The sequence below is a fragment of the Salvelinus sp. IW2-2015 genome, linkage group LG32, assembly GCF_002910315.2.
Source record: "Salvelinus sp. IW2-2015 linkage group LG32, ASM291031v2, whole genome shotgun sequence".
NCBI lineage: Eukaryota > Metazoa > Chordata > Actinopteri > Salmoniformes > Salmonidae > Salvelinus > Salvelinus sp. IW2-2015.
In genome coordinates, this window is record NC_036871.1 from 9,378,819 (window position 1) to 9,404,256 (window position 25,438).

General features: G+C 42.8%; 1 protein-coding gene across 1 annotated transcript in view; it reads left to right on the forward strand.

The window, feature by feature from the left end:
• The first annotated feature begins 151 nt into the window (after positions 1 to 151).
• Positions 152 to 25,438, forward strand: part of LOC111956571 (heparan sulfate 2-O-sulfotransferase 1) — a 30,725-nt gene continuing 5,438 nt past the window's right edge. Inside the window, exon 1 of the mRNA XM_023977053.2 lies at positions 152 to 618. Coding sequence (XP_023832821.1) covers positions 495 to 618 — 124 coding nt within the window. The 5' untranslated portion in view covers positions 152 to 494. The remainder of the gene's footprint in view (positions 619 to 25,438) is intronic.

The window sequence follows — 25,438 nt, forward strand, 5'->3', positions numbered from 1 at the left end:
GAACTGTTTAAAATGTGTCCAATCCCGTTACAACAGACTTGACTGTTGACCAATGAAAAGCCTATCCAATTTAGTGGACTGTTGGTTCCACCAATAGGGATTTTGTAACTAATATAAATCATCCGACGAAGATAGGCGTGCGGAGTGAACTGAACGGGACACAGCTCTAGAGAGGAAGAATCGCGGACACGGAGGAACACAAGGCCGTTTCTGTTGAAACCCGTGTGTGTGTGTGGGGGGGCATCTCAACGTCAAGACGGTATTGAGGTTTCATGCAGTTCTCTTTTATGAGAGTACATTATCCTATGAAACAAATCATTTGGATCTGAGTGTGTTCCCTACTGAACAACCAGGGATGTAAACACTGGACAAGAACAATTCAAATGCACAGGGCCATACACAGACACAAATTCGCGCTGTGATTGACAACGTTCCACTTCCTTTTATGTAGTATTTTCTAAACAAGGAATGACCTGTTCTCACTGGACTGTTTGATGGGGCTTCTAAGGATCATGATGCCGCCAAAGTTTCAGCTTCTGGCGCTGTTGGCATTCGCAGTGGCCATGTTCTTCTTGGAGAACCAAATCCAGAAGCTGGAGGAGTCTCGGGTGAAGCTAGGTAAGACTGCGTTCTAACTGTCCATGTTAATCATGCTGCGCGCAGAAGGTAATACAACAAGGAAAATGAGTCTGACATCCAATAGGGGTTGAATCATTGCTAAGCGTTTGTCAGCATGGTTGTCAATTTAGGGTTATCTTGTGACAATTCTGTCTGTGAAGTGACAAACTGGCATTTGAGGGCAAACCCAGGTGTGAGAGTGTGTGTGATAGATATATATCCAATTTGCAGTCAGATTGTGTTTTTGCCAGAAGATGCCAACCATACACTTACGCTGTTTACACAAAACTGCACTGATGTCCGGACGCAGTCATGGTTACATTTAGCCCAATATTGGACTAAAGGAGCCTAAGGTTACTCCTTAGTCCAAGGACCTTACATATTCTGTTTTAAAGGGTGAATTGGCTCTGGGAGCCAAAACAGCCAAATACTCCATTTGAATTGTGAACTGATTCTCAATTGCTGTACGGTTCTAGAAATAGCCCTCTACTTTACTTTAATATCACATCAAAATCATTAAACAAATTTAAAATACACACTTACTGTACACTGTTTTAACAGTTGCAGCTGACAGTATTTTTCAGTGACAACGCATTTGTGATGTCTGTCTTGTTAAAACACAGGTAATTAGCACAGGTATAGTCCATTCGGTCTTCCATCTGTTTGTCACGTAAACAAGCGCTATAACATGGAAATATGGTTGTGTGGCAACCCTAACCCTATAAAGGTGTGTATCTATTAAACCTTTTGAATTGTAAATGATGTCTCGCTGATATGAAAGGTAAGGTCCTTATGCTTCCAAAACCGTACCACAAGTGATGCGTGTTAATGTTCATACCAAGCGTCGCAGCTCTTAAACTACAGGAGACGCCTTCGTCCAATGACTCTTATATGTAATGGAAATGAGTCACGATCAAGGGCTAGGTTACATTAAGACACCGTGAAGCCTTGCGATACGTACCTCAGGAAAACGTACCTCAATAATGGTGTGTATATACAGTTGAAGTCGGAAGTTTACATACACCTTCAAATACATTTAAACTCAGTTTTTCAATTCCTGACATTTTAAATCAGAGTTTTGTGATGGCCATTCCAATACCTTGACTTTGTTGTCCTTAAGCCATTTTGCCACTACTTTGGAAGTATGCTTGGGGTCATTGTCCATTTGGAAGACCCATTTGCGACCAAGCTTTAACTTCCTGACTGATGTCTTGAGATGTTGCTTCAATATATCCACATAATTTTCCTCATAATGCCATCTATTTTGTGAAGTGCACCAGTCCCTCCTGCAGCAAAGCACCCCCACAACATGATGCTGCCACCCCCGTGCTTCACGGTTGGGATGGTGTTCTTCGGCTTGCAAGCCTCCCCCTTTTTCCTCTAAAAGTAACGATGGTCATTATGGCCAAACAGTACTATTTTTATTTCATCAGACCAGAGGACTTTTCTCCAAAAAGTACGATCTTTGTCCCCATGTGTAGTTGCAAACAGTAGTCTGGCTTTTTTTTGGAGCAATGGCTTCTTCCTTGCTGAGCGGCCTTTCAGGTTACGTCGATATAGGACTCATTTTACTGTGGATATAGTTACTTTTGTACCTGTTTCCTCCTGCATCTTCACAAGGTCCTTTGCTGTTGTTCTGGGATTGATTTGCACTTTTTCACCAAAGTACGTTCATCTCTAGGAGACAGAACGCGTCTCCTTCCTGAGCGGTATGACGGCTGGGTGGTCCCATGGTGTTTATACTTGCTATTCATCTGTACTATTGTTTGTACAGATGAATGTAGTACCTTCAGGCATTTGGAAATTGCTCCCAACGATGAACCAGACTTGTGGAGGTCTACAATTTTTTTCTCTGAGGTCTTGGCTGATTTCTTTTGATTTTCCCATGATGTCAAGCAAAGAGGCACTGAGTTTGAAGGTAGGCCTTGAAATGCATCCACAGGTACACCTCCAATTGACTCAAATGATGTCAATTAGCCTATCGGAAGCTTCTTAAGCCATGACATCATTTTCTGGAATTTCCCAAGTTGTTTTAAAGGCACAGTCAACTTGGTGTATGTAAACTTCTCACCCACTGGAATTGTGATACAGTGAATTAATCTGTCTGTAAACAATTGTTGGAAAAATGACTTGTCATGCACAAAGTAGAAGTCCTAACCGACTTGCCAAAACTATAGTTTGTGGAGTGGTTGAAAAATGTTTTTTTTTTTTATTCACTCCAACCTAAGTGTATGTAAACTTCTGACTTCAACTGTATATATCCTAGCTTCACTTTGGCGGGAAAAGACACAATTTCAAACCTGAAAAGAACAGACAACGACTCTTCTGTTTCCCCACTCTCGCCACCCTTTCTGCGTCGCATCACATACCCCGGGAATCTTTCAGTTCAACTGGTCAAGTTTTATATTTACTGCCATCCCAGTTATCACTTCTTTCATTGGCACCCTTTTCTTGAGAGCGAAACAATTCACTTGTCTTGCCCCCATTTGTTTTACTCCGAGCGCCTTCTCCCTCTGACCAGCAGAAACACAAACAATTATCACAACCCATTCTGGTTACCTTCACAGATTCCACAGTACCCAACTTATTTTTAAATAAATTTTAAAAAGACCCCCACTGTGAAACCACAAATGGATCAGGCAAGAGTCCACTTTTTCCATAAACTCCACTCCTACTGTCAGACTCATCTTTATCCTGACCCTCGGTGCAAGACTCAGTCTCCGATAACTTCACCACACCTACCACCTCCGGTACTTCACCCTCATTCACTTCCATTTCTCCTCCTGTCTTCAGATCCCTCTGCTTACACTTTCTTCCCTTTTTTAACAAACCATCTCCCATTTTTCCACCATTCTTACCTGACTCAAGCTCACCCTCTTCCCTCTCTCTCTTAGACCTTCTCACCCTCTCTGTTTTCCAAGTACACGTCTCCTCATCATAATACTGCACTACTCCTAACCACCATCTTGTTTCCGCCATCTCCAGGGACTCCATTTCTGTTCCTCCGAGCCTCTCGTCTCTCATTGAATAACGACAGGCACTTCATTGATCAAACCCTACCGTTGACCAATCGCTGACGAGGGGGCTTCGGGTACCGACTTCGACTTGCCTCGAGGGGAAAAATTGTGTGTCCAAACAGGCTGTTTAGGCTAAGTCCAAAACAAACAAACAACGTCACAATGTAGTCATATACAGTRCATTCGGAAAGAATTCAGACCCCTTGACTTTTCCCACATTTTGTTACATTACAGCCTTATTCTAAAATGGATTAACTAAATTATAATCCTCATCAATCTACAGACAATACCCCATAATGACAAAGTGAAAACAGGTTTTTAGAAATGCCTTATGTACATAAGTATTCAGACCCTTTGCTATGAGACTTGAAATTGAGCTCAGGTGCATCCTGTTTCCATTGATCATCCTTGATGTTTCTACAACTTGATTGGAGTACACCAGTGGTAAATTCAATTGATTGGTTATGATTTGGCAAGGCAGACACCTGTCTATATAAGGTCCCCCAGTTGACAGTGCATGTCAGAGCTAAAACCAAAGCATGAGGTCTACGCAATTGTCAGTAGAGCTCCGAGACAGGATTGTGTTGAGGCACAGATCTGGGGAAGGGTACCATTTGAAGGTCTCCATCAKTCTTAAATGGAAGAAGTTTGGAACCACCAAGACTCTTCCTAGAGCTAGCCGCCAGGCCAAACTGAGCAATCGGGGGAGAAGGGCCTTGGTCAGGGAGGTGACAAATAACCCAATGGTCACTCTGACAGAGAACACCTACTCATTCAAGGGTTTTCTTTATTTTTATTATTTTTATACATTGTAGAATAATAGGGAAGACATCAACTATGACATAACACATGGAATAATGTAGTTGCCAAAAGTGTTAAACAAATCAAATTAAATGGCTACCCTTTTGTCTTGACAGCTTTGCACACGTCAACAGTGACGAGGCGACTCTGGGATGCTGTCCTTCTAGGCAGAGTTGCAAAGAAAAAGCCATATCTCAGACTGGCCAATAAAAAGGAAGAGATTAAGATGGGCAAAAGAACACAGACACTGAACAGAGGAACTCTGCCTAGAAGGCCAGCGTTACTGCGCACTCCAATAATTTGTTGACTTGGCAATACGTCTGCTTGTTCCGTCCACAGATCAAATGTCTCTGTACACTGGAGCAGTGAACTATGTGTTGCATGGTCAAATAGTTCTGAGGTTTGAGGCAGGGTGACGTGATGGACACCCCTGGCTGTCTAACCAGGTTCTGATGCATTTCTTCTGTCTACATTGAGAAAGCAAGTTTTGTGTATTTATATGGCCCATTTTATTGCACACTCAAATATGACCCATTCACAACTTATTTTATTATCTGCTCTTTGCTCCCTGTGTCATTCATATCTTGTTACGTTACTCAGAGGTTGAATCACTTTTCCTAATATTTAGATTTTCTTCCAGGCATATTGTTAGTGGCTTGGTATCTGTGCCTTTAACGATATGTGTATCCTGTAGCTAGCATCATCTGTGTTATCTGGTGAGATATATATACTGCTCAAAAAAATAAAGGGAACACTAAAATAACACATCCTAGATCTGAATGAATGAATTATTCTTATTAAATACTTTTTTCTTTACATAGTTGAATGTGCTGACAACAAATCACACAAAAAATGATCAATGGAAATCAAATTTATCAACCCATGGAGGTCTGGATTTGGAGTCACACTCAAAATTAAAGTGGAAAACCACACTACAGGCTGATCCAACTTTGATGTAATGTCCTTAAAACAAGTCAAAATGAGGCTCAGTAGTGTGTGTGGCCTCCACGTGCCTGTATGACCTCCCTAAACGCCTGGGCATACTCCTGATGAGGTGGCGGATGGTCTCCTGAGGGATCTCCTCCCAGGCTGGACTAAAGCATCCGCCAACTCCTGGACAGTCTGTGGTGTGGCGTTGGTGGATGGAGCGAGCATGATGTCCCAGATGTGCTCAATTGGATTCAGGTCTGGGGAACGGGTGGGCCAGTCCATAGCATCAATGCCTCCTCTTGCAGGAACTGCTGACACACTCCAGCCACATGAGGTCTAGCATTGTCTTGCATTAGGAGGAACCCAGGGCCAACCGCACCAGCATATGGTCTCACAAGGGGTCTGAGGATCTCATCTCGGTACCTAATGGCAGTCAGGCTACCTCTGGCGAGCACATGGAGGGCTGTGCGGCCCCCCAAAGAAATGCCACCCCACACCATGACTGACCCACCGCCAAACCGGTCATGCTGGAGGATGTTGCAGGCAGCAGAACGTTCCCACGGCGTCTCCAGACTGTCACGTCTGTCACATGTGCGTGTGAACCTGCTTTCATCTGTGAAGAGCACAGGGCGCCATTGGCGAATTTGCCAATCTTGGTGTTTCTCTGGCAAATGCCAAACGTCCTGCACGGTGTTGGGCTGTAAGCACAACCCCCAACTGTGGACGTCGGGCCCTCATACCACCTCCTGGAGTCTGTTTCTGACTGTTTGAGCAGACACATGCCATTTGTGGCCTGCTGGAGGTCATTTGCAGGGCTCTGGCAGTGCACCTCCTTGCACAAGGCGGAGGTAGCGGTCCTGCTGCTGGGTTGTTGCCTCCACGGCTCCTCCAGTCTCCTGATTGTGTACTGGCCTGTCTCCTTGGTAGCGCCTCCATGCTCTGGACACTACGCTGACAGACACAGCCAAACCTTCTTGCCACAGCTCGCTTGATGTGCCATCCTGGATGAGCTGCACTACCTGAGCCACTTGTGTGGGTTGTTAGACTCCGTCTCATGCTACCACTAGAGTGAGAGCACGCCAGCATTCAAAAGTGACCAAAACATCAGCCAGGAAGCATAGGAACTGAGAAGTGGTCTGTGGTCACCACCTGCAGACCACTCCTTTATTGGGGTGTCTTGCTAATTGCCTATAATTTCCACTTTTGTCTATTCCATTTGCACAACAGCATGTGACATTTTTGTCAATCAGTGTTGCTTCTAAGTGGGACAGTTTGATTCACAGAAGTGTGATTGACTTGGAGTTACATTGTTTAAGTGTTCCCTTTATTTTTTTGAGCGTTTGTGTGTGTGTATGTATATATATTCTTAGCGTCCTCTTATGCCAGGTAAGGATGACACAGATATTTTGTAGAAACGTAAAGTGCATGAGCACGTGGGGGGGGGCTGACTGGATGCTTTCCCCATTGGCGGTAACTCTAGAGGGGAGTCATGCTATGCTTGCTAAGAACCTCGTAAATATAAACGCTGTTTATAAACCTGTCACCTCATGGCCCATGTCACTAACTAGGCTCTGTATCGAAGTTTACCGCCCACACCAGTCTCCACTATGGTCCCCATATGTTCCCCGAGGAGCAATGAGCTAAGTTAGTCACCAAGTAATGTTATAGCCAGTGAGTGTGGTTGGTTAGAGCTTGATTTAATTGTTTTTATCACATAGGACTTTTCCCCCTAGGTACAATCTGAAGTGAGGTCGCATGACACAAACTGTTACTCTAACACCAATTCGTTCATTGGCGTCAATTACACACGGGTGTCAAGAGTCCGGAAATACAGCCTTTTTGTATAGTCTAGGCCAGAGCTGTGTATGCAAATGTATGGCTCTGGTCGAGGCCTGGTTGTATCATTTAATTTAGCCTCGTTAGTAGGGTTAATTGAGGAGTGGCCATCTTGACTCCTCTCCAAGTTCAACTCTGTGCTCGCTCGCTCTCTCTCTTTATCGCCATTATCCAGCGCACTCCGACTCCCTTTGAACTCCTTTTGACACCATGGAGCTGTTTTTAGCCTCCCGGGGTTATAAAAAGGCCTGAGTCATGTTAATTGGGTGGCATTCAGTACAGAGTGGCTACTGTACATCTCTAAGTGTCTCACCCTCACCACTCTGAAACATGCCATTTGAGTGCCGACTGGATTGGATCCGATTTGTGGAAATGCAGGTGTCAGGAATGGATTTGTTGTGGGCAGAGTGCTAATGGCCCTAATCTCGAGCAGTTAGGGCCCTGATTGGTGTATTTATGGACATTGGCTTCCACTTTAAAGAAGAATGTCTTCCCGTGAAGTTCTGCGCTACATTTTGTGCACAGTTGCGACCCGATGACTGACAGGCTAATCACGGTGCTGTGAACTGTTTCGCAACCCGGAGTGTAGTTGAGACCGCTCTCCTCGCGCGCATGTTGTTCCCTTGTCGGTTTCCAAGGGGTTTGACGAGCGATCCGGGGTTGGTGTGGTTAAGTATGAGGGGGGGGGGGGAGAAGGTGTCGTTTATTCGAGGCGGGTGACTATCCCTTTTTATAACACTGCTCAACATCCCTATGAGAGACCCAGCTGAAACAACAGAGCTTCTGTAGACCGGCACTGTCACAACGGATAATYGTATTACTTTTCAGCGAAGACCTTCCTTTGCTGGTCAATAACCATAAATGGCCTCTTTATCTGGAGTCTGGGATGCTACCGCAGTGCAAGATTATAATCCCCTGTGGCCAAACAGCCTTTGGATCGGTCACTCCCAATTTCAGACTTCTATCTCCCGCTTTAGAGTTTACAGTTGTATCAAAAGAGGGGGGGGGGGGATTACATTTTCATCTCAACACAAAAATAGTTAAACCCCTGGTAGCACCCATCATAAGCCTTAACAAAAGGAGGGGAGAGACACATGCCTGCAGCATTTTACAACCAATTTTATCAGAGAATAGAGGGATAAGGCAGTCTGGCAGAACTGTTCCACTGCTCTCCTCCTGCCTTTCATTTAATTTCCACCTTCTATACAGCAACTGAATCCTACTATCAGCTCTAGGGCGAACTGAGTTTCTCTACTGCTCTCTGGCAGACTTTCTCCTCAGAATTGCAGTGCACTGTGAGTGCTGGCAGTCTGGTACACTGTCACGAGACTGCCTAGGGACAGCCTCTTGTCACAGAAGTGGTGTGTCATAGAAAGGCCAGTTGGAACACTCAAGATGTTCATGAATGATCTCTGTCAATTCATTAGCTGCTGCTGTTGTTCATGTAGCCTGGTTAACCAGACTAAATGGGACGCTTGTCGTTGTTTCACTTCACAATAGTGTGCAGTGTTCAGTCTGGTTTAACCAAAACCACCATGCTTGACGATTGGTATGAGGTTCTTACTGTGGAATGCAGTGTTTTTTTTTTTTTTTTGCCAGACATAATAGGAACCATGTCAAAAAAGTTTCTCTTTGACTCATCTGGCCATAGAACATTCTTCCAGGAGTCTTTACGATAATCCAGGTGCCCTTAGGCACTTTTCGGCAAACTTGAGTCCACTTTTTGGACGACATGGATCCCGATGGAAAAACCAAAACACTGAATTCCACAGTAAGAACGACGGTCAAGCATTGTGGTGGTAATAAGGATGTGCATTTGACTTTTTTTTTTGACTGTTCGTGTACTCATGATTTTTATTATATTTTTGCAAGTACCCAAAAGGAGAAACATTTTTATTTTAGAACACGAGGCCTGTTCTGGAAAAATTGTGTGTTTTATCTACACTGAACAACTAATAAATATATGTATCTCGCGCAACTTGCAACACTTTTCCAAAGATTTTACTGAGGTCATATAAGGAAGTCAATTTTTAAATGCATGTGTTAGGCCCATATCTGGATTTCACATGACTGGGATACAGAYATGCATCTGGCCACAGATGCCTTTAAAAAAAGTTAGGGGCGTGGATCAGAAAAACAGTCAGTCTCTGTTATAACCACCATTTGTCTCATGCAGCACAAAACATCTCTTTTGCATAGAGTTGATCAAGCTATTGATAGTGGCCTATGGAATGTTGTTCCACTCCTCTTCAATGGYTGTGTGAAGTTGCTGGATATTGGCGGGAACTGGAGCATGCTGTCTTACATGTTGATCCAGAGCATCCCAAACATGCTCACTGGGTGACATGTCTGGTGAGTATGCAGGCCATGGAAGAACTGGGACATTTTCAGCTTCCAGGAATTGTGTACAGATCYTTGTGACATGGGGCCATGCATTAWCATGCTGAAACATGAGGTGATGGTGGCGGTTGAATGGCACGACATARCCCCACCGCCACCACGGGGCACTCTGTTGACMACATGGACATCAGCAAACTGCTCACCCACACAACGCCATACATGCTGTCTGCCATCTGCCCGGGTACAGTTGAAACCGGGATTCATCTGTGACGAGCTCACTTCTCCACCGTGCCMGTGGCGATCTAAGGTGAGCATTTTCCCACTGAAGTCRGTTACGATGCTGAGCTGTAGWCGGGTCAAGACCCTGGTGAGGATGACGAGCACGCATATGAGCTTCCCTGAGACCGTTTGTGCAGAAATTCTTCAGTTGTGCAAATCCACAGTTTCATCAGCTGGCTAGTCTTTGATCATCCCGGCAGGTATGTGGAGCTCCTGGGCTGTGCTGTGTGTTCTGTGGTTGTCGAGGCCCGGTTGGAACGTTACTGCAAATTCTCTAAAATGATGTTGGAGACACTTTCTCTACAATAAACAAACATTAAATTCTCTGGCAACCGCTCTGGTGGACATTCCTGCAGTCAGCATGCCAATTGCACGCTCCCTCAACTTGAGACATCTGTGGCATTGTGTTGTGAGACAACTGCACATTTTAGTGGCAGGTTTGTCCCCAGCACAAGGCGCACCTATGTAATGATCATGCGGTTTAATCAAATCCTTGATATGCCACACCTGTAAGGTGGATGGATTATCTTGGCAAAGGAGAAATGCTCACTAACAGATAAAAAAAAAAAAAAAAATGGGCAGAACTTTGAGAGAAATAAACTTTGTGCAAATGAAAACAATTCTGAGATCTTTCAGCTCAGCTACACTTTACATGTTTATTTTAACTAGGCAAGAGATCACAATGCCTAATTTATCATAACTATTACAGATAACAAATCCTAATTGCTGAATTGCCCCATATACAGTATATTCACTGAATAAAAAAGCAAGTGCCATTTTAAGATTAATTTATTGAAACCGTTATCTGGTGGAACACAATCTTCAAAAAGGCAGTAACCTCAGCCATTGCGCTTTCTTGTAGAAGCCTATGTATGTGCAATGGCATAGCCGTGTTTTGTTAATTTAGCAGACGAGCCTGTTATCAGAGTCAAGACACACACCTATTTTATAGTAAAAAAAACATTAACAGAATATTTTTATAAATGAAAAAAAGTTGCCAGTGCATATGCACACTCGTGCCTGGAACAGTTATTCTCAGAGTGATCATTTTGAAACGTGGCTCAATTTGGCGAGTTGAAAGACACTTTTTCAGGGTTACAAACCAAAATCTGTTTTTCTTTTCGATATACAGACATTTAGTTTATTCTGCCTGTTTGGAATTTAAAAAAAATGGATGAACAATTCCACATTGAACACTGCATGTTGACGAATTACGGCCACGACATCTGGTGGGTAGGCATATGCTTAATGATTCTGATAAATACACATATTTTCAGTGTGGAACCGGTCTGTTTAGTGGGTTATAGTGTAGGCTAACCAATTCTAAATGGTAGCTTAAGCAGAAAATAGACTTGTGTGGAGGGAGCGGTCGGAATGCAATTGAGTGAACGAGACACAGAGGGGAAAGGGAATTTTGGGGAGAAGAACGGTTTGGTGCTCAGCTTGGTTGTGCCCGGCAAATGTACAAATGGAAGACTAGAGTCAAAGCAAATGAACATCGTCTTCAAGACAATTTCACTTGTCCGTTCAGACAGCTACAAAGCACAGTCCACCAAATAGTTTTACAGTTTTTGTAAAATAAATTATATATTTGGTTAAAGCGGCAAACAGCAGAAACAATGGCACCGCTGCCTCCCTGGTTCGGTAAACTGAGGGATGGGGCTGGAGAGGACCCTCTCAAATTCATAGACTGAGCTATGGATGCAAGGACTGACTCCATGACATGAAAATAAGTTTTGAGGCTATAAAGTGTTTGACGTTGTTTACAAACATGGCGTAAAACCAAGCTTATATTTTGGGTTCTGTTGGTGTACGACAGTTGAACTAAGCTTGAGGCATTTAAAAGTTATGTTCAAGAATCTATGGGTACATCTTTAATTTATAAGCCAAAATATATATGTAGTAAGTTTTGATGTTGGGTTTGAGTACTTACTCATGACCCTCCCTAGGTGGTAGTGTGATGGTTTGGAGATGCTTTGCTGCCTCAGGATTTGGATGACTTGCCATCATTGACGGATCCCTGAATTCTGCTCTGTATGCAGATCATTCTAATAAGAATGTCAGGTCATCCGTCCGTGAGCTGAAGCGCAGCCGAGTATTGCAGCAAGACAATGATCCGAAACACACAAGCAAGTTTCTCAGAAGGGCTGAAAAGCAACCAACTTTTACGTTTTGGAATGGTCTAGTCAAAGTCCAGACCTAAACCCAATTAGAGATGTTGTGGCAGGACTTGAAACAAGCAGTTCGGACTTGAAACAAGCAGTTCATGCTTGAAAATCCACAAATTTCGTTGAGTTAAAGAATTTCTTTATGGCACAGTGGGCCGATGGAGTTGTCTGTAGATCTCTGAGACAGGATTGTGTCGCGGCACAGATCTGGGGAAGGGTACAAAGAGTTTCCTCCATTCTTAAATGGAAGAAGTATGGACGCACCAAGACTCTTCCTGGCTGAGCGGCCAGCTCCAAACTGAGCAATTGTGGGTGAAGGGCCTTGGTCAGGGAGGTGACCAAGAACCCAATGGTCACTCTGACAGAGCTCTAGAGTTCCTCTGTGGAGATGGTTGTCCTTCTGGAAGGTTCTCCCATCTCTGCAGCACTCCACCAATCAGGACTTTATGGTAGAGTGGCCAGATGGAAGCCACTCCTCAGTAAAAGGCACATGACAGCCCACTTGAAGTTTGCCAAAAGGCACCTAAAGACTCTCAGACCATGAGAAACAAGATTCTCTGGTCTGATGAAACCAAGACTGAACTCTTTGGCCTGAATGCCAAGCGTCACATCTGGAGGAAACCTGGCACCATCCCTACGGTGAAGCATGGTGGCAGCATTGTGCTGGGGGCATGTTTTCAAGCGGCAGGGACTGGGAGGCTAGTTAGGATTGAGGGGAAGCTGAACGGAGCAAAGTACAGAGATCCTTGATGAAAACCTGCTGTAGAGCACTCAGGACCTCAGACTGGGGAGAAGGTTCACCTTCCAATAAGATGACTCTAGGCATACAGCCAAGACAACGCAGCAGTGGCTTCGGGACAAGTCTCTGAATATCTTTGAGTGGCCCAGCCAGAGCCCGAACTTAAACCCGATCGAACATCTCTGGAGAGACCTGAAAATAGCTGTGCAATGACGCTCCCCATCCAACCTGACAGAGCTTGAGAGGATCTGCAGAGAAGAATGGGAGGAACTCTCCAAATACAGGTGTGCCAAACTCATAGCATCATACCCAAAAAGACTCAAGGCTGTAAACGATGCCAAAGGTGCTTCAACAAAGTACTGAGTAAAGGTTCTGAGTACTTATGTAAGTGTCATATTTCAGTTTATTTCTATAAATTTGCAAACATTTCTAAACCTGTTTTTGCTTTGTCATTATGGGGTATTGTGTGTAGACTTTTTTTTTTATGTCTACAATTTTAGAATAAGGCTTTAGCATAACAAAATGTGGAAGAAGTCAAGGTCTGAATACTTTCCGAATGCACTGTGTATCGGCCTAAGATTGACTAAGTGTCAGGATATATGATAGAACCCTGCTTTGCATCTATGCGCACTACTCTCTTGAGCTCTTAATGGTTGCTAGGCAGCGTAGTTACTATCCTAGGTTTAAAAATACATCCTTACCATCCTAGGTTTAAAAATACATCTTATCTTCAACTTGGCTACTACATGCACTGTGTTAACCACAACTGGATGGATCCATAAAGAATGACTGTGTGAATAAATATCACTGAATGACAAATATTATAATAAAGTAGGCTAATGCAATTGAAGGCATCATTGTTGCTTACTGAGACTTGTTATAATACATTTGAAGCAATAGCTTACCTGCGTGTGGTCAACTATTTCAGCACCTTTTCGCGCTGCTTTGAGACAAGCGWGRGGACTCGYCTAGATAAATCGATTTATATCCAAATGGAGACMGGTTAGGCTACAATTAGGCTGTGGAAGTGTTCGACGAGGTGAGTGCTGCTCATGATGATCTTGTCTCGTTGGCTCATTTGTTAGCACTGATCATGACATGCTGGCAAAGTGTTCTGATAGTAGGGCTTGGCTGGGCCTACTAAATGACTGCGAGTGAAGAGAAATGATCCACTACTCCTGACAAAAAGCTTGTGACTTGTCTTACTCAATCAATGTGATTTTTGTTTCACTGAATCTGTATATTTGGTTAATTCTCKATCTGGGCAAGTAAGTGGAGGTTGTATCTGTTTGCTCATCTATCACTGATCAGATAYGTTTTAACATGCTATAATGTAGCCTAAATCAAGTGTGGGTCTATTTGTTTTGCCCGATCGTGTATAGCAGGGGTGTCAAATTCATTCCATGGAGGGCCTAGTGTCTGCAGGTTTTTGGTTTTTCCTGTCAGTTAAGCCCTAGACAACCAGATGTGGGGAGTTCCTTACTAATTAGTGACCTTAATTCATCAAGTACAAGGGAAGAGCAAAAACCTGCGGCCACTCGGCCCTACTTGGAATGTGTTTGACACGTGTAGTGTATCGGAAACTCCAAAAGCCTGCGGAGGTTGTGTAGTATGAACACGGGRCATGCATGCTTTTGAAAATAGACATTGCTATTTTCAATCGGTATCCCGACGAAGATGCTCTCAATGTAAGACCATACGCCTTTCTCCTTAACAAAGCGGAGTGAGGGCAAGAAACATTTTTTATTTATTTTTATTTTTATATATATATCACATTTATATGACAGCGGTTCCACACATTGCCTTAACGCAAGTTGTGTGGGAATTTTTCTTTTGTATTTTATTCTGTTACATTTCATATGGCCTACTAGAAAATATACAGTATGTGTGTTGACTGATCAGGGTAGGCTAAATGTGTCATCTCTTTTTATGAACAAAACAACTTGAGTTCATGTGTATGGCACAGCCATGTACCCTATAGGCTGCACAGACCAATAACATAATTCATCTCAATATGCCATTCGATTCTTTCGAAAATAAATTTTTATTAGTCTTTTATGTTTCTTAGGACCTGCCTAAAACAAATGTAATAACGGCTTTCATTGTGATGGTGTATATTCAATGGATTTATTAAAATAGACGTCCACGTACTGCCACTCCTTAACTTGCCGGCACGGGAGATCTAAAAGGCTTATCCCGGCAAGAAGGTGGTTAAATGGCTTGGGGATAGAAGCTGTTCAGGAGCCTAGTACCGCTTGCCGTGCGGATTAGAGAGAACAGACTATGGCTTTTCCGGGCCTTCCTTTCAAACCGTCCAATATRGAGGGCCTGGATGGCAGGGAGCTTGGCCCCAGTGATGTACCGGGCTGTGCGCACCACCCTCTGTAGCGCCATGCGATTTGAGGGCAGTACTGTTGCCATACCAAGCAGCCAATMAAGATGCTCTCAATGGTGCAACTTTTTAAGGAAATGTGGACCTATGCCAAAACTTCAACTTCCTGAGGGGGAGGAGGTGCCTTCACAACTGTGTACCAATCTTTTTTTTAGTTCTTATTGATTTGGACACAGCAACTTATAGCTCTCAACCCACTCCACTGCAGCCCCGTGGACGGGGGCGTGCTCGCCCCCTGTTTCCTGTAGTCCACAATTGGCTCCTTGGTCCTTCTGACTTTGAGGGAGAGGTTGTTGTCCCGGCTGACCTCCCTGTAGGCTGTCATCAACTACAGGAAGTGTTTGGTTACAGACATTGGAGCTAAAGGAGGCACAACCAGTTATTGAGTGTAAGGGACAATTTACTTTTCACACAGGCATTGGGTGTTGCATGACCTCTAATGTTGATAAATAATTATGTTAATGTTCACTCAGGTTCCATTTATCTAATATTAGTTTATGGTTTAACATCTGATAAGATTCAGTGTAAAAAAAAATTATATATATATAAATAGAATCAGAAAGGGTGCAAATATTTTTCCATGTCACTGTACAGCTGCATTGTTATATAAACTTTATTTTTCTGGGATAAAAAAAAAAAACTTTGGATAGCGGACGATAGTGTGGTTTCCCACATGATCAGCTTGCCTTACCATCTCTTAAGTGGTGGTGGCYATGGAAAAATCTGTGCTGTTATTGAGAAGATATTCCCCTGCTTAGTCAATGACAAGTCCTGCCAAGAGATCCGGTCAAATCAATTGTCCACCCCACAGAGCAGCCATTTAACAAGGCATTGAATTATTAGTGTCTATGGCCTGCCGTCTGTAAATTGCTCTATATTCTTGTGTAACTGCCAGTTCTTTGGGGGGGATGGATGTGATGGAAGCTGTCTATTTTTCCTAAACTGACAAGGTAAGCTCATACTGTCAACTATGATTTGTACCCTTACAAGTGTCTGTTAAGCTTGCAGTGATACAGTAGCCTGGTACCATACTTTATGTACTGTAGACTCAAGACATGCTTGCATGCTATGGTACTTTTTTGGAGGATCGCTTAAATTAAAACTAGCACTTAAGAACTGACTAAATCCTTGTCAGCTACGCTAACCATCTGAGGGACTAGTATCCTAGAGACCAGTGTTGGGCCACAGCCTAACCAGTGGTTAAGAAACACTGGGGTTTTAGGMTGGGTTTCTGTACAGCACTTTGAGATATCAGCTGATGTAAGAAGGGCTATATAAATACATTTGATTTGAAATAACTTGTTTCTCAATATTTTTTTGTACTAGGGGCTGGCAAGCTATGGTCCCTCTTGAGTCAAGTGCCGGCAGGAAGCTGTCTTTTCTTTCTTCCTTGGTGGGCTGCTTACTGTATGTAGACTAGAGCTGACTAAATTAGCAGAACCATCTCAGGGATGTGGTCAGCGGCATCCCACAGACCGGTTGAGAAACACTGAACTAGATAGAAGACTTAGGCCTAACACAAAGAGGAGTTGGCTAAAGAACAGACTGCTAGTGATGCTCATCTTAAGGTCTCCATCTTTTCGAACAGATTTTTAAGGCCAGCTAGGTTGAACGCTCTCCATTGTGAATACCCGTAATGATACTAAGTTGGCCGGGGAATTGCCAGGGACCTCCCAATACGATATTGTCACGATACAGTTGACGTCGGAAATTTACATACACTTAGGTTGGCGTCATTAAAACAACTTATTTTTTTTAATATTATTTTTAACCACTCCACAAATTTCTTGTTAACAAACTATAGTTTTAGTAAGTCTTTTAGGACATCTACTTTGTGCATGACAAGTAAATTTTTCCAACAATTGTTTACAGACAGATTATTTCACTTATAATTCACTGTATCACCAATCCAGTGGGTCAGAAGATTACATACACCAAGTTGACAGTGCCTTTAAACAGCTTGGAAAATTCCAGAAAACTATGTCATGCTTTAGAAGCTTCTGACAGGCTAATTGACATCATTTGAGTCAATTGGAGGTGTACCTGTGGATGTATTTCAAGGCCTACCTTCRAACTCAGTGCCTCTTTGCTTCACATTGTGGGAAAATCAAAAGAAATCAGCCAAGACCTCAAATAATTGTAGACCTCCATGTCTGGTTCATCCTTGGGAGCAATTCCCAAATGCCTGAAGGTACCATGTTTATCTGTACAAACAATAGTACGCAAGTATAAACACCATGGGACCACGCAGCTGTCATACCGCTCAGGAAGGAGACATGTTCTGTCTCCTAGAGATTAATGTATTTTGGTGAAAAAGTGCAACTCAATCCCAGAACAACAGCAAAGGACCTTGTGAAGATGCTGGAGGAAACGGGTACAAAAGTATCTATCTCCACAGTAAAACGAGTCCTATATCGTCATAMCTTGAAAGGCCGCTCAGCAAAGAAGCCACTGCTCCAAAACCGCCATAAACAAGCCAGACTATGGTTTGCAACTGCACATAGTACTTTTTTGAGAAATGTCCTCTGGTCTGATGAAACAAAAATAGAACTGTTTGGCCATAATGACCATCGTTATGTTTGGAGGAAAAAGGGGGAGGCTTGCAAGCCGACGAACACCATCCCAACCGTGAAGCACGGGGGTGGCAGCATCATGTTGTGGGGGTTCTTTGCTGCACTAGGGACTGGTGCACTTCACAAAATAGATGGCATCATGAGGGAAGGAAAAATTGTGGATATATTGAAGCAACATCTCAAGACATCAGTCAGGAAGTTTAAAGCTTGGTCGCAAATGGGTCTTCCAAATGGACAATGACCCCAAGTATACTTACAAAGTTGTGACAAAATGGCTTAAGGACAACAAAGTCAAGGTATTGGAGTGGCCATCACGAAGCCCTGACCTCAATCCTATAGAAATTTTGTGGGCAGAACTGAAAAAGCATGTGCGAGCAAGGAGGCCTACAAACCTGACTCAGTTACACCAGCTCTGTCAGGAGGAATGGGCCAAAATTCACCCAACTTATTGTGGGAAGCTTGTGAAGGTTAGCCCGACACGTTTAACCCAAGTTTACAATTTAAAGGCAATACACTCAATTAGTATTTGGTAGCATGACCCCTGGGAATGTGATGAAAGAAATAAAAGCTTAAATAAAAAATTCTCTCCTATTATTCTGAAATTTCACATTCTTAAAATAAAGTGGTGATCCTAAGACAGAATTTTTACTAGGATTAAATGTCAGGAATTGTGAAACTTAGTTTAAATATATTTGGCTAAGGTTTGTGAACTTCCGACTTCAACTGTACGTAGGGGCGATACAATATGTATTTTTTTTAAATATGAAGGCATGTCGATATTGTGATTCGATGTTCTATACATGTATTGCTCACTGTATGTCTGCAGCAGAGGGACGAGAAAATGAGCTTTGAACAGTCATGGAAATAAAAGTGCTGACAACAGATTGTCTTATTATTTTTTTAAAGAAGATGGAGAACAAGCTATAGGATGAAAAATACTGGAATTTTGCCGCTGGCACAGCCGACTAACACAAAATTATTGTGATACCGCCAAAAATAATATTGCGATATATTGTCAAAAATAATATCCCGACATGTAACTTTTTTTTTTTTTTTACCCCGTCACCAGTCATAAGGCTAGAATCAGACCATCACAAGACCTTTTTTTCCCCCAAACAACAACCTCCCTCAAAACTGCCTGCAAAGGGGTTGCCGTCTGCCCTTCTCTAACTGAAAAGGGCATGGTTTTGTCTGCTGACAACAGATTGTTTGTTTTGTCTCGCTTCACTGACAGTAGAGGCTTGTGTGTACTCCCATGAGGAAAATAGGCCGCTTAACAAGATACCTTTCCACCAAGAAACAGGCTACTTCCACATGCCCCATTTCCACATGCCAATACAAATCTGGTATCTGAGCGCTTGGTTACACGGTTGCCACCTCAACTCTGACACCAGAGAAATATCTGCACTTGCTTGGGCTAGGCTGTACAAGTCAGCCGATTTTTGTAGTTTCTCGTTTACTGCCTTGACTCTCTCTCAGATGTCTAGACCTCATGCCAGGGTAGACGTGAATGAGCGCTTTCATGGGCCATCAAAGCTGCAGTTGTCTCCAAGCCAGGAAAATCCCCCCCAGCTACGGTAATCTGGCCTAAAAAGAGCACTTACAACTTAATTGCTTTAACTCATTCACTTCCTGTCATTTCTTCACAAACGCTGCAAGATTCTGATGTTTGTGTTTTGTCATGCATTTGTTTGAAACGGTAGTTCTGTACAGTCATTGAMGCATTTAGTTGATCAGCCTGTAAATTTCTAGTTGCTGTGAAAAGTTAGCACATGGGTCCCTCATACAGTATGCTYGACATTTCATGAATAATGTCTATGCAGGTCTTCAATAGAAACTGAGCGTATCTTGCTCCTCCTCAACTAATCACACACTTTTATTCACTCCTGGCTGTATATGCACTACGGTAAACAAATAATGCATGAGTGAGAATTTGTCACACTCCTAATTATCCACCAGGAAACACAGGGCAAATATAATGTTGGGGGGAAAAAAACACAACTTCTACTATTCTTTATTTTTATTTACAGCTGCAACCTAGATCTCCCCCCTGTCATACTCCATTTGATTTTGCAATCCAGCGCTATTGAAGCAGAACAATACAAGGCATCTGGCGATAGCCAATCTCTATTACCCCTTTGCCTAGACTTTGGCTCGGGGGGCTAACGAGGCTGAATAGCTGCGGAGTATGATGGATGTATGAGCTGCCTGGAGAAAGGCTAATCACCCGTTTTTATTATCAGATCTTATGAGATGGTCATAATATATGACAAACTGTCATATTTGCGGATTTCCCGCCGAGTATGACTGATTTGAAAATTAGAATTTAAGCGTGAAATTGTAGTAAATAGCCTATTGCGATCTCGGCCGGTGTTTAAGAATGTGTTCAGAATAATAGGTATTGGCTTAGTCTTTAAGACTGTGTTGCCGCCATAGGTCATTAATTAGCTGGAATTATATGGAGGCGAGGGGGAACCAACGGAAATGGGAAMTGAATGGAAGCGCACTGTGTGGCCAGAGTGATTATTCTTTTAAGAGTGGGCCTTTTGTCCAGTAATTAAATTACCTCAGTCGGCCATTAGCTAAAGTGTCTGGCGCCCTCTGCTCCGATACAGTGGGTTTCTACCTAAGCTTGTTCAACACCATGGACTACAACAAGGCTGTAACTCATGCTTTGTTGTTGGTACTGAACACCATGCCCTTAACTTTTGGTTTGGGGCCTGTTTACGTTCAGCTCATTATGCTTTAGAGCTAGAGAGAGCTGATCTTGATTCAGTTGTTACAGAGAGTGAGTAGTCTCCAATATTAGCCTATTCCCATGGCATGTCCTAAGGCCAGGGGTAGGTAACTAGATTAGATTCCGCCGCGGACCATTTTTATTCAGAGYGGCGGGTGGGCCGAACATAATTTGTACACTGCAAATTGATCACAACTAAGCACAAAAATAAATTGTATTTGAAAATAACAATCATTTCATGCTTTGCTTACATTGARACACGATCACATACAGTGTCTTCAGAAAGTGTCCGCACCCCTTGGCTTTTGCCACATTTTGTTGTTACAGCATGATTAAATTGAGATTCACTGGCCTACACACAATACCCATAATGTCAAAGTGTAATTATGTTTTTTGAATTTTTCTCCAATTATACTGAACAAGAATATAAACGCAACATGTATAGTGTTGGTTTCAAGAGCTGAAATAGATCCCAGAAATGTGCCATATGCACAAAAAGCTTAATTCTCTCATTTTGCGCACAAATTTGTTTATACCATGTTATTGAGCATTTCTCCTTCGCCAAGATAATCAATCCACCTGACAGGTGTGGCATATCAAGAAGCTGATTTAAACAGCATGATCATTACAAAGGTGCACCTTGTGCTGGGGACAATAAAAGGCCACTAAAATGTGCAGTTTTGTCACACAACACAATGCCACAGATGTTTTGAGGGAGCGTGCAATTGGCATGCTGACTRCAAGAATGCCCACCAGAGTTGTTGCCAGAGAATTTAATGTTAGTTTATTGTAGAGAAATTGTCTCATGTTGTTTTAGAGAATTTGGCAGTACGTCCAACCAGCCTCACAGCCGCAGACCACGTGTAACCATGCCAGCCCAGGACCTCTTCATACGGCTTCTTCACCTGCGGGATCATCTGAGACCAGCCATCCAGACAGCTGATGAAACTGAGGAGTATTTATGACTATAATAAAGCCCTTTTGTTTGGAAAAACTCATTCTGATTGGCTGGGCCTGGCTCCCCAATGGGTGGGCTTATGCCCAGTCATGTGAAATCCATAGATTAGGGCCTAATTTATTTATTTCAATTGACTGATTTCCTTTTATATGAACTGTGACTGTCGGTAAAATCATTGAAATTGTGTTTTTGTTCAGTATAATTACAAATGAACACTAGTATCTTCAGTCAAGCATTCAAGCCCTTTGTTATGGTAAGCCTAAATAAGTTTGGGAGTAAAAATTTGTCACAAATTGCATGGACTCACTCTGTATGCAATAATAGTGATTTTATTTTATTTTTTTACACTTTTTTTTGAATAACAACTTCATCTCTGTACCCCACACATACAAATCCCTCAGTCGAGCAGTACATTTCAAACAGAWTCAACCACAAAGACCAGGGAGTTTTTCCAATGCCTCACAAAGGACACCTATTGGTAAAAATGTGACCTTGAATATCCCTTTGAGCATGGTGGAGTTAATTATTACAATTTGGATGGTGTATTGATACACCAAGTCACTACAAAGATAGGAAGGAACACTAAATTCATTGCCAGAGAGGAAGGAAACCACTCAGGGATTTCACCATGAGGCCAATGGTCACTTTACAACAGTTACCGTTTAATGGCTGTGATAAGACAACTGTGGATGGATCAACAACATTGTAGTTACTCCATAAAACAAACAGTTGACAGAGCAAAAAGAAGGAAGCCTGYACAGAATTAAAAAAAATACCCAAACATGCATCCTGTTTGCAATAAGGCACTAAAGTAAAACTGCAAGAAAKGAGCTTCATGACCTGAATACAAAGCATTATGTTTGGAGCAAATCCAACACATCACTGAGTACTACTCTGCGTAYTTTCAAGCATGGTGGTGGCTGCATCATGTTATGGGTATGCTTGTCATCGGCAAGGATACAAAAATAAACAGAATGGAGCTAAGCACAGGCAAAATCCTAGAGAGAAACCTGGTACAGTCTGCTTTCCAACAGACACTGGGAGATGAATTCACTTTTCAGCAGGACAATAACCTGAAACACAAGGCCAAATATGCACTGGAGTTGCTTACCAAGACAACATTGAATGTTCCTCAGTCGCCTAGTTACATTTTTGACTTAAATCGCCTTAAATATATGGCAAGGCTTGAAAATGGCTGTCTAGCTATGATCAACAACCAACTTCACAGCGCTTAAAGAATTGACAAATTATAATGTGCAAATTTTGTACAATCCAGGTGTGCAAAGCTCTTAGAGACTTACACAGAAAGACAGCTGTAATTGCTACCAAAGRTGATTCTAACATGAATTGCCTGGTGGGAATACTTATGTAAATGATATTTCTGCATTTTCAATAAAATTGCAAAAATGTCTAAACCATGTTTTCACGTTGTCATTATGGGGTATTGTGTATAGGTGGGTGAGAAAATCAAATGTATTTTGAATTTAGGCTGTAACACACAATGTGGAATAAGTCAAGGGGTACGAATACCTTTTTTTGGGGGGGGGTTGAATTCCTGATGATATTAATGCTTTTACCCCCAAACAATTATAAAATAAATAAATTGACAACTTTGGAGGTCCCAAAAATGTCACACTGGATGGTTTTGGCCCGCGGGCTGCTATTTGTCGACCCCCGTTCTAGGCCTAGAGATCTGGGCTCGAATCTCTGAGTGAGAGTGCTGATCTAGGATCAGCTACCCAACTGTCCATACAATCACATTCATTTTGTTCTAAACTGATCTTAGATCAGCACTCCTGTGGATACGGGCCCTGATTTATGAAATTGTAACGGTCCGATAACAGCTCTTTTATGGCTATGTGCTTTAGGTGGGTGGGGGGGGGGGGGGGGGTGTGTCACTTACTATTTTGGGTGTTACTCATGACCATATTTATCAACGGTCATGATGACAGACGACCATAGCAGCCACCTGTCACAGCCAGTATCGTGGCTAGCACCAGTTTGTTAGCACAGTTGGTTAGTGCTAGCTTTGATCAGTGGGACATAAGCAGACGCCTGGGAGGGGGGGGGGGGGCAGAGGGGGAAGCAGAGTGATCACAGATTACATCTTCATTTCCCCTCTAACCAGGTGCCAGCGTGTCTACATGGATAGGCATGACTGGGCTGACTTGGCTCTGTGTTCCCACGAGTATTAGGTGCTGGAGTGTTTTCGTGTTCCAGCAACAGATCTGAGCCATTGTCACCACAGTTCAATCTGAGACTGATTTGACACAGAAGCCTATTTTTTGTTTAGTCACACAATTGTTTTGATAGTAGGTGCTGAAGGCCCTTAAAGGGATAGTTTACCTAAATAGAAAGTGCCTATGGACCCGTAGAGATTTTTATTTTATATATATTATTTTTTTTGCTACTGGTCATTTCCATGTGAAATGACCCATGAGCACCAACATTAAGTTTATAGGAGCTATCAAATTGGGTGTTAAATGAAATCGAAGAGTCTAAATTGAGGAATTAAGGCATATATACAGTGGGGAGAACAAGTATTTGATTACACTGCCATTTTGCAAGGTTTTCCTACTTAAAAGATGTAGAGGCTGTAATTTTTATCATAGGTACACTTCAACTGTGAAGACGGATCTAACAACAAATCCGAAAATCACATTGTATGATTTTTTAAGAATTAATTGCATTTATTGCAAACATTAAGTATTTGATACATCAGAAAAGCAGAACTTAAAATATTTGGTACTGAATCCTTTGTTTGAAATTCGAGATCATACGTTTCCTGTAGTCTTACCAGGTTTCACACACTGGCGGGTATTTTGGCCCATCCTCCACAGACCTTCTCAGATCTTGGTTTCGGGGCGTCGGCTGGGCAAAACGGACTTTCAGCTCCTCCAAAGTTTTCTATTTGGGTTGAGTCTGGAGACTGGCTAGGCCACTCCAGGACTTTGAATACTTCTTACGAGCCACTCCTTCGTTGCCCGGCGTGTGTTTGGGATCTTGTCATCTGGAAGACCCAGCCACGCATCTTCAATGCCTCTTCTGAGGGGAAGGAGGTTTTTCTCAAATCTCGCATACATGGCCCATCATCTTCCTCATACGGTCAGTCGTCCTGTCCCTTTGCAGAAAAAGCACCCAAAGAATGATGTTTTCCACCTCCATGCTTCACGGTTGGATGGTGTTCTTGGGGTTGTATCATCCTTCTTCTTCCTCCAAACACGGCGAGTGGAGTTTTAGACCAAAAGCTCTATTTTTTTGATCATCAGACACATGACCGTTCTCCCATTCCTCCTCTGGATCATCCAGATTGGTCATTGCAACTTCAGACGGGCCTGGACATGCGCCTGCTTGAGCAGGGGGACCTTGCCGTGCGCTGCGGATTTTAATCCATGACGGCGTAGTGTGTTACTAATGGTTTCTTTGAGACTGTGGGTCCAGCTTCTCTTCAGGTCATTGCCAGGTCCTGCCGTGTAGTTCTGGGCTGATCCCTCACCTTCTCATGATCATTGATGCCCCACGAGGTGAGATCTTGCTGGAGCCCCAGACCGAGGGTGGATTGACATCAATCTTGAACTTCTTCTATTTCCTAATAATTGCGCCAACAGTTGTTGCCTTCTCACCAAGCTGCTTGCTTATTGTCCTGTAGCCCATCCCAGCCTGTGCAGGTCGACAATTTTATTCTTGATGTCCTTACACGAGCTCTCTTGGTCTTGGCCATTGTGGAGAGGTTGGAGTCTGTTTGATTGAGTGTGTGGAACAGGTGTCTTTTATACAGGTAACGAGTTCAAACAGGTGCAGTTAATACAGGTAATGAGTGGAAGAACAGGAGGGCTTCTTAAGAAAAAACGAACAGGTCTGTGAGAGCCGGAATTCTATGGTTTGGTAGGTGATCAAATACTTTATGTCATGCAATAAATGCAAAAATGAATTACTTAAAAATCATACAATGTGATTTTCTGGACTTTTTGTTTTAGATTCCGTCTCTCAGAGTTGAAGTGTACCTATGATAAAAATTACAGACCCTCTACATGATCTCTCTCAACAACT